Below are 12,826 nucleotides of genomic sequence, written 5' to 3'. Positions count from 1 at the left end.
TGTCCATGTAGTGTATTGCTTGTGTAATCACAACATAGTCTATAGTCATGGACAGTTTAACCCAATGGGCAACATGGGCCGTGCTTCTGGCATGCTAAACAGTGACTTACTGGATTTAATCCCTTGGCTCCTATAATAAGCATAGGCCATTGATGATTGTCCTCCATATGCTATACTGTAGTTGTGTATGTTTGCTTCTTTGACAACAGTTGTTGAGTATATCAAATGATAAGAAAGAGAGGACACACTGAGAGAGACAAATTAACAATACACGTATGTTGAGTATGGTGGGTCTGCTATAGGTAAACTGTTTGACAGTAGTGTCATCCACCTATACCGAATTGCATGCAATGTTGTCAGAAATGATAATTGAGCTCTGACTTGCAAAGCGCTGACTTGACCATCCACTACAAGTTGTAAGTATGATTGCCAGAAATGGTTGCAATATGGATCAAGCACTACACATACCCTTTGATAAGGCACACCAATGTGATAAAGCTTAATACACCTATGCCCATTGTCTTGTATGGCCCCAACCTAGGGCCCACCTTAATCCAGCACTGTCTGCACATGGATTATTAGCTATCCATATTGTGATAATCCACTCAACGCAGATCACCTAACCTGTGATGCTCTATTGGTCTTTTGGAAGCAGAGACATCACAACACAAGCTGCCCGGGTGGGTTGGGGTCGAAGGGAGGTCCACCAGACTACAGGTAATCTATCATTGTTGGACTACTTCCTGCTGGCAAGGCTTTGGCACTTTCTGGGTTTACAGATACTCCTTGGGGATTAGCTACATCAGAAGGCATGTGTTTCCCCTGGGTGCCCTATGAGTGGCCGTGGAGCATGGCCCAGTGTACTGTAAACCAAGTAGTTTGAGTGAAAGTTGGATGAGTATGTTATTACTATACAATTAATACCAGAGATTCTGAGGTGCTTACGAAGTCACTAACAGTGGTTATAGAGTTCATACTCATGTAATATATATATATATATATATATATATATATATATATATAATTCAAATAGATAGTAATACAATTATATATATAATTCAAATAGATAGTAATACAATTGTAATAACGGATATATCCCTCAAAATGTGTCAACATAAAATCCCTTAGCCAGTTGTTAGGACAGTTCAAACCTTATGTTGCACCTAGCCATGCCAGCCCATATATACAGTGTTGCTCTTTCACAGGGGCTTATGTGTTATGACTACCTAGGATGCACCCTTATGTTGCCTTTCTCTGATAACCATGAGCTGCAGTCAAGGTGAGCTCATTACATTTCATGCGTCTCATTTACGTGTTCCCATATGCATATGAAAAGCCTTGCCTAGTGAATTCTTGAGAACAGAATCATTTTAAATGAGGTTTGAATCATGTTAAAGGCTGGCATATGTGTGAACACAATAGAACACACAGTGCAGAGATTTTGATCTAGGCCAGAGACTCCATGGCCGCGTTTTCTACGATGGTGATTGAATGAAGACTGATCTATCACCCTCCATTTTTCACCCTCAGACAGCACACAAGACAGAAGCGATGTGAGCCCTTAAACCATCCGCTTCCTTCTCAAGTGTTCATATTTTATTGGTGCAATGGGTGCCTTTTCGTGACAAGTCAATTGAGCATTTCTTTCTACAGATTGTGGAGTTAGCAGTGAAACAGAGATAGTCCATATGTCTCTCTCTATTGTTGCCTTTATTGCACTGCTTCTATGTAAATATAAAAGTCTACCATTTTGAAAAGTCGTGATTTAGATACAGGAATCAACAATTACTTTTGAATCATGATTTTAATGGCTAAGGGGGCGGTACATATGAGACCAATGGGTTTCATTGAAGTTCTACATCCATCACCTTAAAAACATTCTGGGAATGAGGACGTTTTGGATCTTGTAATATATAAGGTTCATGCATCAATAGGCTACGTCTTCACGTGCCATTTATACAGTACATAAACATAATAATTTAGAATGATATGGTATGCTATGCATCTATTTTCAAGACATTAGCTTTACATATTGTTCACATCTGAATAACTTTGCCCAGTAGCCTACATCACCATTATAATATTCATTATACAGCGGATAAACCCGTGGAAATAATGGACATCCTTACCTGACCACTGTTTTTATTCTAACCTCCCAAAAACACGACTATATCTATTGGAGTCACATTAAGCATTACAGTTACGGATCCAATACCACTCATCCAAAGTGCCAACAATGTGCGAAATTACATTCCTTGACAAGTAACTAAACGAGCCCTGGTTCTGTAACAAGCCACCCTAATAAACGGCAGGGTGTTATCCTGTCCGATAGAAAGCATAAGAGGAAGATCAGAGGAAAACATATGATTGAAATAACTGGGCCGGACTCTCATTCTAGTATCCAAAAACTAAATATTTGCCCGGCCACACATGTATGTGTCGACGGCATTTTAATAAAAGCCTGGTATATTTTCTCCTTACCTTGTAGGAAGATTAGCGAGTAAAAACACCCACAGGAATAGCTTTAGAGAGAAGGAAGGCTTCGCCATCGCTTTCGAGCATTTAGATGCTACATTTGGAGGAGCAATGATCACCATCTTCTTTTCGTCTTTATTGCAGATGGACTACTGTCTATCCTCACTGTGGTACATCACGCACATAGCATAGGCTAAACAACTTGTGTTAGCGTTCGGTTCGGAAAATGTAGACCCTCTGCGGTGTTGAGCAAAACGGCCACAAAACCGATTGAATCTAATCAAGCTTCCCCGACTTTAAGAAATAACAGTAACAACTACATAAATACAGCGGCAACGGAATAGACTAAAATCCAGCAACTGAGAAATATATTGGAGCGTCAATCTAAATCTGAATGCAGATTAACTCTGGGGTCAAAGAGGAATTGATGCACGTTGCCGCAGCACAGATGAACACATGCGTGGTTTCATTGCGCGGATGCAGAGCTGTAGAGAGAAAAAATAAACCTTAGCTTGCTACTATACTTAAAAATGTACCCTAAATCGTTTTGTGTGTGTGTGTGTGTGTTATTTCCCTAAAATAGAAATGCCGCATTATATGTTTAGAGGGAGTTGTTGGTTTGATACGGTTTTGAATTGTGTGCGATTAAATAAAGCCAGCAAACAGCTGATATGGCGGTGATAATTAGGCTATAGGTAAATATTGCCCATTTTAAACAATTATGGGAACAATATGTAATTCATTGACCTGAAAGATGTGATCTAGCGTATTCTATAAGCGACTCGTCACCACCATGGACAGATCGTTCTGCTTTCAGCACCCCCGTTAAAATGCAAACTAGACCGTCTGGCTTTCCCTGTAAACAAATTATTGAGTTGATTGATTCATTGATTTATTGATTGATTATAACAGAGTAATCAATAATTTACTATCTTTAACAAATAGATATATTTCCGTAGTAAATAACATGTTTAATACTTTTTAATTATCAAAGTGCGTGATACTGGCTATTTTGTCTTGGTCTTGGAGGTTTGTAGTTCAGGGCTATTTTAACAACCCACCCTGTGTTGTTGTTAATTGTAATTTACGAACAGTGTGGTGGTGTTCAATAGTCTCTTTTGGAGAGTCTCCAAATTTGTTCAGCACATGGATTAATGTCTATATTTATGTTCCTATTTGCTGTAATTCATGCTGAGGTCTCAGTTGGTTAATTTACAACAATAACATAACATCAGATAATAGGCTATCCTTTGTTTGACAAATTATCTGATTCAGTCTGGGTCATTTCTAACATGGGAGACAGTAAACCCCAAATGGTCAGTCCCAGTTTACTTTTGCCTGAGGGATGAACCCCCCAAAAAAAAAAAAAATTGAAATATAATTTATGCACATAATTACGTTCGTGACGTCAAAGGCTTCACGTGTGCTTAGCTTTGCTTCTCTACTGAATAAACTGTAGTAGGGGTATATAAGCAGCAGTCACTTAAAGTTTGCCACTTAGTCTCTGATATAAAGCAGCATCATGCTCCCTGGAAGCCTATGTACAGTACACTGTCCACATGCATTCATTTGTTGAACACTGGCACATCTAAGCATCAAAGTGACAGTACAGTAGCCTATATTTCGTACAGTACCTTATATTTCTGTAATGCAGTCCACAGGAAATTGCTTCAATTCAAGTACAACAAGATACGATATGTATTGAAATCCACCAAATGCACAGCCTGGCCAACACCATGGGACACGTGACATTTGAACCTGCTGTATGTGCTGTCCTGTAGGGTTTTCCCCTTCACAAACCAGCCATTCAAATTTAAGATGCTCTGTTATGTATGAAAACTAAAAGTGTTCTTGCTTTTTCAAACAAAAAAAATATGCTCAAAACAAACGGTGTCAGAAAACCTCACTCACCAGAAGTAAATGGCACCAGATGTATCCAGTATTCTACATATTTTAATGGGTTGCCTGCCACAATCCCTCTGAACACTTAGCCCACATCCATACACAACAACAGACACACACCACTCTTTAAAAATGAGGGTCCTATGAGGATAGTGCACATGAACTCTTTGCCTGTATCAATTCAATGTTGCATGGTAAAAACTGCTTCATTCAGATACACACGAGGATCCAGTGTCCTTGCATCGACCCCTCTGCAAATCAGCAATGACAGTTCAGTTAAGTTTTACTATTTGTTTTGACTGAATCCAATTGAATGGCTAGCCTTACCAGCTGCATCTGCCATGTATGGACAGGGAGGTTCCTTGGTTTAATCAACAAAACCATGTACTCATTTGTACCAATTTAAGCTTGGAGTGCTACAATTATCTCAAGAAAATCTAATGCTGGTTCACCAGATTTACAATAGAACTCCTTGAAAAATGTTGTATTCAACAACCACCTTGAATAAAAAGGAAGAGAGTTGGTTGAAATATCTTGCATTATCCTAGCAACAGTTTTAAACACAATTCCTCCACCTCGCCTGAAGCTTTTCTTCAAATGTCAGATTCACAATGTACTGCACGCAACATGTGGAAATGCTAACAGTTTTAGGTCATTTTTAATCACCAGCCATATATCTACACTAATGATTAACTACATTTAGAGCGATCACAACAAATCACCATACTGCCATGTTTACAAAACCCAGCAACTTGCGCTTTTTGCACTGACCTGGGAAATGATTGGAATTTGAGTATAATCAAATACAGAAACTAGACACAGGCAAGCCTGGTGTTCTCCAGCCATGCCACCTACAGTACACTCACTAAAGTATCTGCTTTGTTCATTAACATTATATTGTTAATGTAAATGTTTTTTTAATGTACATTTTGTCTGTAATGTCTTTTTCGTTATGTGTTGGACCCCAGTAAGACTAGATGTGTCCATAGCCGTCGGCTAATGTGGATCCTAATAAATCAAATCAAAATTGTATTTCCCATCAGTGACTCGCAAAAAGGGATTCTGAATCATTTCCTCATCATAACCCCAAATAAATACAGTTGTCCGGTACCAGCGTAAAACCCTGGTTCATTGTTCCATTGTTTGAGGACAAAATACATCAACAACAAAAAAAGGTCATTTTTAGATCATGTGTGCTACAGTGAAACAGCTTGGAGATGTGTTGAGCAGAGGGTGTGTTGGGGTCTGATACACAAGGGCAAAGAAGACAGAGGATGGCATTATTATTCATCTCCTACTGTCGTTGTTACTTTATATTCTCACAGTGACCAGTTTAACACTTAGCCACCGCATGGTACCTTGACATCCACTGGGTAGTGAAGAAGTCTACACTGAGCTTTGAGCCTGTGTAGTTGGATGCTGATTTCAGATAATGATACCTTTACATCCAGTGGGTATAACATCTATACTTAAGTATTAAATGTCAGGATGAACCACATACTACAGATCTGAGCCTGTGTATTACTATAACAAGTTGAGAGGAGGAAGATTAACACGGCCTTAGTACACGACCCAGGTTGCGGGTTTTATCAATCGTTGTCTGCAGATTAATGAGATTCTTCTTGTTTAATTCAGTGTTATATAAGTGACCCAGCTGTCCAGGTCACCTCAGACAGATTAACATGATTAACAAAGGACTTTACAACAGCATGGCATGATTGTTGGAAGTGTTTGACTGGAGATTTTATATACACATTCCAAGGCCTTTTCTTTCAGCTAATCTCTGTACCATACAGATTAATCCAATAATTGCTCACATACATTGCTGAATTATCCGTTATCGTAGGGTTTAATTACTTATCTACATGGGCTCTATATGCTGATATGAAGACAACAAACATAAAAAAAGACTAAATGTGTCATTTGCATGGTGGAGGGAAACATCCTTTGTTTATAGATCACTGATAGACTTAATTCTTGATCAGCTTCATTAGAATCAGCCACAGCATAACTCACTTATACTGAGCCAGTTTGCTACAGCAGGAAAATAATCCTGCAGCAACAGGAAATGTGAACTATTATGTGAACTATTATGTGTATAATTTATGGATGTTTTTGCAAGGGTTGATGCATTTTTCATCAGGGAAAATCAAGTCTGACATTTCAAAGTGGAAATTAAAAACTTCAGAAACCTTTTTAAACCTCAAATACACTACAGGTTTCACATTTCCTACATTGCAGGAAAGTTCTCCTGCAACAGGGTCATCAAATTAAGATCCAACATCTGTATTTTGCCAGTTTACCCACTCCTCCCCATACCCAGCCTCCATGTTCTGCAGTCGTCAGATTCCTCTCTGTGTGCCGTCATTACCCACAGGATAAACAGGCACCAGTGTGCTGATGTGATTCTGTCTGACTACTCACATGGACCGAGACTCTATTTCCTGTTGTTCAGCTGATAACATCCATAATAACTCTTACCCCAGGTACTGATGCATCAGCATCACACTCCCAGGCAGGCCTCCATGTCATTGGTACTGTCATGGACACCTCTCAGGTCACTACTAATCCCCTAGAGATGGTACAGAGATTTCGTATTGATTTGGTTGGATGTTGGTTGGATGCTGATTTTCCAGCAGTCATTGCTGCTCAGTTTAATTTATTCAATGTTTCAGGCAAAATAACCTCTGACGTAATTCCAATGCTACCTTTGATGCAGCACTGCACTTGTGTATTTGTGTATGATAGTCAATGAATAAAAGTATAACCATATCCTTTTAATGAACATGCTTCTAAATACTTTATACAATCAAACTACTGTTGCTACACAATACACAATAACCATTGGAGTTGGACCAATATAGGAATTTACTCATGGCGCTACCTGGGCATTCAGTCAAGGCAAGCACAGGTTATAGGGGATTTTGAGAGAGGCAGGTTGGTTTAGTGGTCACAGCACAAGGCTGGGTTGGGGAACACTCCCTTAGCACGCAGGCACCTGTGTTGTACTGCCTCCCTGGACTCTCTCCCTGGACTCTCTTCCTGGACTCTCTCCCTGGACTCTCTTCCTGGACTCTCTCCCTGGACTCTCTCTCTGGACTCTCTCTCTCTGGACTCTCTCCCTGAACTCTCTCTCTGGACTCTCTCCCTGGACTCTCTCTCTGGACTCTCTCCCTGGACTCTCTCTCTGGACTCTCTCCCTGGACTCTCTCTCTGGACTCTCTCTCTGGACTCTCTCCCTGGACTCTCTCTCTGGACTAACTCCCTGGACTCTCTCCCTGGACTCTCTCCCTGGCCTCTCTCTCTGGACTCTCTCTCTGGACTCTCTCCCTGGACTCTCTCTGTCTGGACTCTCTCCCTGGACTCTCTCCCTGGACTCTCTCCCTGGACTCTCTCTCTGGACTCTCTCTCTGGACTCTCTCACTGGACTCTCTCTCTGGACTCTCTCCCTGGACTCTCTCCCTGGACTCTCTCTCTGGACTCTCTCCCTGGACTCTCTCTCTGGACTCTCTCTCTGGACTCTCTCCCTGGACTCTCTCCCTGGACTCTCTCTCTGGACTCTCTCCCTGGACTCTCTCTCTGGACTTTCTCCCTGGACTCTCTCTCTGGACTCTCTCCCTGGACTCTCTCTCTGGACTCTCTCCCTGGACTCTCTCTCTGGACTCTCTCCCTGGACTCTCTCTCTGGACTCTCTCCCTGGACTCTCTCCCTGGACTCTCTCTCTGGACTCTCTCCCTGGACTCTCTCTCTGGACTTTCTCCCTGGACTCTCTCTCTGGACTCTCTCCCTGGACTCTCTCTCTGGACTCTCTCCCTGGACTCTGTACCTAGACTCTGTCCAGGGAGTGCCTCTACACACTCTCCCTAATACTCACCTGCAATATGCACCTCAGCGGCAACCACTTTACATGTAAGCCTCCTCTTAGCTACACCACCCCTTCATACTCACTTGACTAGATTAACTGAAGTAATTGGTAAGTTGGTGTGTTTTATAGTGTTGTTCCTGTTCAATTTGAATCCTTGAACTCCGTCATATCATTGATTGCATCACCAATATTTTTAAATGATTTTGCATCATGTATTTTTAAGGGCATCCTTTTAAAGAGAATCTTATGCATCATTGATAGGCTGAAATTTTGGAGACGGGGCACTTTGAATACATGATGAAGATGCCATACTTAGGTTACACCACTAGCCTTTCAGGTAGATATTCTTATTACGTTGTAATGAGCGCAATCGGTTCTGAATCATTTACTCTGTTGACATAATAAGGGAACACAACATAGAGGCTGGGTTGCTGGTAGATAATGGGGTTGGATAGTAAGTGGGGTACTCTTCAGCAACAGGAGGGAGGACTGGGTAGGTTTGCCCTTCCACAATGGCATCATCATTTTACTCCAGATGCCTAGCCAACGGGAGTCATTGTGGATTTACAACTGCCACATATGCTGTCACACCATCACTCCACTACAGACATGTCATCAGTATGCTGATTGGCTATATGTGATGTTTAATAGCGTCAATAGCAAGTTGATAGTATGCATTATGAATGGCTATTGTTTTAATGGATTACTGTTCAGCATTTGTTCAGCAAACGAACACCAAATAAAGCATTGTAGACACAAAGAAAATGTGGACCCCATGAGTATAAATCCAGTCAGAGCATTGTTTTAGAAGTAGGTTAAGCCCCGCATTACCGTTGGTCAAACATAGGCTACGTGAAGAGAGGAGCAGACATGTTTGTCTCCAGTGAGTGCTTCCTTACAGTATGGACATGGGCTTATTGGGCCTTTACAGATACTAGACAATGTATTGTCTGCCAGGCAGAGTTCATCTCAAAACCTCCGGATAACAAAAACTCAAATCACTGTGCATACCAACTAGATATATCAATTATCATTCGGTTTCTGAAAAACTATATCTGAACACACAGATCAAAATCAAGATAAAATCAGGAATAATATTTACACGTCTCCTAATCCCTCAGGGGACATATTCCTCTGCCTATATAGATCTAGGACACAGACAGCTCCCAGTTGAGGACTTTCATTAAAGGTTTGGCAATGACAACACCAACAAACATGCCTCCAAGACTGTTAATCCATATCACGGTACCCAGGAAGTCTATCTATCCAGTGTGTCTATGGCTCACATATTGTCTGGTCTGTTAACTATTTACAATACCTTTAGAAAGTATTCACACCTCTTGACTTATTCCGCATTTTGTTGTTTAACAGCCTGAATTCAAAATTGATTTTAAAAAATCTCACCCATCTACAAACAATACATCACAATGACAAATTGAAAACATGCTTTTCGAAATTTGATGCATCTGAGCTGAATTTGGAGTGACAGAGTAAAGGGGGGTGAATGTTTATGTAAATGAGATATTTAGGTATTTCATTTTCAATACATTTCATGTTTCACTTTGTCTTTATGGGGTGTCGTGTTTAGATGGGTGATATAAAAATATATTTTAATCAATTTTGAATTCAGGCTGTAACAACAAAATGTGGATTAAGTCAAGGGGTATGATACTCTCTGAAGGCACCGTATTCTAAACCTATCCAAATGAAACCAATTCAGTGTACCTCAAACCCCTCTTCCACCTCTGGTGTGTCCTGATATTCCACACATGGGATGGAGGCCAGTGCAGATACATTTAACACTTTAGTAGCCCATCACAACAAGGATGGTACTGTAGTCATCAGAACATAATCATGCCATGAGAGGTTGACAACCCAACAAGTTTAAAACTGGAGTTGAATGGAAAAATACACTCCTGCACTTTGTAAGCACACTAAAGCTACTTTATGTATGATTCTGCAAGGCTGGCAACTCCTTCCTCCAGGTCTGTGAGCAGTGGGGTGCCTGGCTACACCTAACCTCTCTCTCTCTCTCTCTCTCTCTCTCTCTCTCTCTCTCTCTCTCTCTCTCTCTCTCTCTCTCTCTCTGCTGTGATTATGGAAGACGTCAACAGGCTGATTTAAACCCTGCTCTGATACAGTATTTGGTCTGCTTCCGTTAAGCAGGTATAATCTCCCCTCCCTAAGGTAGATCATACCGGGTTATTCCTTTCGGCTTAGACATTGTTTGCAGGGCCTTGATGCTCTCTGTAGGGAGGTTGCCATTCCAATTGACATCAGAACAATCAACTGGTATGCAGTGATACTTTTTTAGCTATATCCAAAAGGAGATTATAGATGGCGAAGAGGTGATTAGCCACATTACCGTATTACAAGGAAAGAATAAAGTCTTGCAGACAGCACCTTTTTTTCTAAGAATGTAATCTATAACCTAAAAATATTTTTCAGCTGTCCCCATAGGAGAACCCTTTGAAGAAACCTTTTTGGTTCAATGTAAAACACTTTCCAAAGAGGGATTCACATGGAACCAAAAAGTGATCTAGGATAACCAAAAACGGTTCTAGGAGGACAGTGGAATAATTATTTTGGAACACATTTTCTAAGAGTGTAGAGTATTGTAAACAAAGAAATGACTGTTCTGATTCCATCTGTGCAAAAAGCCTGTCTCTTCATTCCTAAACTAACCCTTAATCAAATACATCATTTGATAAGTCTCTGCTAAATGACTCAAATGTAAATGTAATGCATAGACACATACAGTATGTCATTCTATTGACAAAATATTCAGCTGGTTTATGTTGTCAAAGCGCAATCATTAATCAGATGAACATGTCCTCAGGCAAACTATTCGACACCCTGTGGATTTATCTGTTTACAAGTTTAAATCCTCAACTCCTCATGTACTTGTTTTTACCACAATCTTTCAAGTTATGAAACTTTAATTTTCATAATTTGATTCCAACAGGTTTGCTTGATTAAACTCAAATCAAATTTTCTTGTAAGATGCCAGTATGTATTTTTTATTTAAACTGTCTTCCAAATATATATCCTCCTCCATAAATATAACTAGGTGATCCTCTGGAATAAATGCCCTGTCATGTCATGCAACTAGACATGTTTGTTGTGGGTAAATGCATAAATGAGAAGAGCTACAAATCAAATAGTAAAAAATTGAGTTACTACTCACCCATAATATGTTGATATTTGACAAATGACTTCCCCTGCCAATAATAAGGAATTATTGCTAAGATCAACATTCCATTAGCAATTAAGCAAATACAAGGTATAACTTAATTTCCATTATTCAAGTACTGAGACTGGGCCAATTAGACCTAATAGAGAAAACAAAAAGAGGTAAATAGAGACCCTGCCCTCAACTGATGCCAATTCATTGGAGTTCTCCCCTAGCAGACCAAAACAAAACAGTGACTTTTTAGATTGGCAGTACAATGCAATTTTTCATTTTAGATGTTAGAGCCCAAAATAATTAATTTAGCCCAATTCTACATGCAGCTTCTGTTGACTATTGAAGAACATTTGCCATGCTCTAGGGATATCTAGGGTTCTTTCTCCCTCCAAGTCTCCAATCAACTAACTCCATCAAACTAAATCCAAATCATTTGGTTTCATGAGTGACTTGAGGTGAACATGAGTTGCCCATATATGTATGGTTAAGTTGTGGTGCTCGGGAGCAACATGACTTACCCCAGGTTTCTTGGAGCAGCAAACTCAGAGATGGTAATGCTCTGCCAAGTTGTGGTGAATTATTTTGTTTTGCCACTCTTCTCCCATGCCTCCACTAACCTCTTGGCTCCCTCTGACAGTGGGATATGATTGTTATTGAACACTATTAGCAATGATCCTTTTTGGGGGGGGGGGATCACAGTTTTTCTCAGGCAAGTCTGAGGTCTGTGTCGCATTGCATTCTGTCATCAAAAATCCTCAAAATGAAGGACATTTCTATTTGAAATAATGACACCCTGGTCTTTCGTAATGTTTGTGTCATAGTGAGGATGAATAGTTCCCAGACCAGTAACTGGGTTCTTATAGCCAGGGGACATTTAGCCACATCTACCATCAACTGCTTTGGATTTCAATGACACATGAAACACAATGCCCGGAGAAGCATGTATGAGGGACTATCATAAAGGCCTTTAACCCTGAGATGTTACCACATTCAGTACAAAGACAGAATGCGCAATCAAAGCCATTAAGATAACAGTGGGGAATTCAAATGGCAGAGCCTGAAATTGTTTGCGTCTCATGTAATAACAATAAAACTTGTCCTTCGTATCAGTCAGAACTGTGCAGAACGGTCAACAGATTACTACTGTCCCTGGGTTAAGCTAATGCAACAGCACAGCATAGCCTATATCTAAGGAAGAGTTGTCTATAAAGCTGACCCTTTCAACAGAGTTCATGCTGTGTACAAGATAGGTAGGATTTATAACATAGGGAAGACAGAGGTCACTGTACTCACAACTATCTGAACGGTAGGGCGTTGTTAATTATCAATATTTACCAACATTGACATGTACGAATCACATGGCTGATCTGTAGACACACAATTCACAGCACCTTCCA

General features: G+C 40.3%; 1 protein-coding gene across 1 annotated transcript in view; it reads right to left on the bottom strand.

The window, feature by feature from the left end:
- Positions 1-3,014, bottom strand: part of LOC112228318 (gamma-aminobutyric acid receptor subunit gamma-2) — an 84,141-nt gene extending 81,127 nt beyond the window's left edge. Inside the window, exon 1 of the mRNA XM_042309604.1 lies at positions 2,482-3,014. Within this exon, the coding sequence (XP_042165538.1) occupies positions 2,482-2,597 (116 nt within the window). The 5' untranslated portion in view covers positions 2,598-3,014. The remainder of the gene's footprint in view (positions 1-2,481) is intronic.
- Positions 3,015-12,826: the final 9,812 nt, after the last annotated feature.

Source organism: Oncorhynchus tshawytscha, linkage group LG30, assembly GCF_018296145.1.
Source record: "Oncorhynchus tshawytscha isolate Ot180627B linkage group LG30, Otsh_v2.0, whole genome shotgun sequence".
Classification (NCBI taxonomy): domain Eukaryota; kingdom Metazoa; phylum Chordata; class Actinopteri; order Salmoniformes; family Salmonidae; genus Oncorhynchus; species Oncorhynchus tshawytscha.
This window is presented reverse-complemented; position numbering and strand designations above follow the sequence as displayed.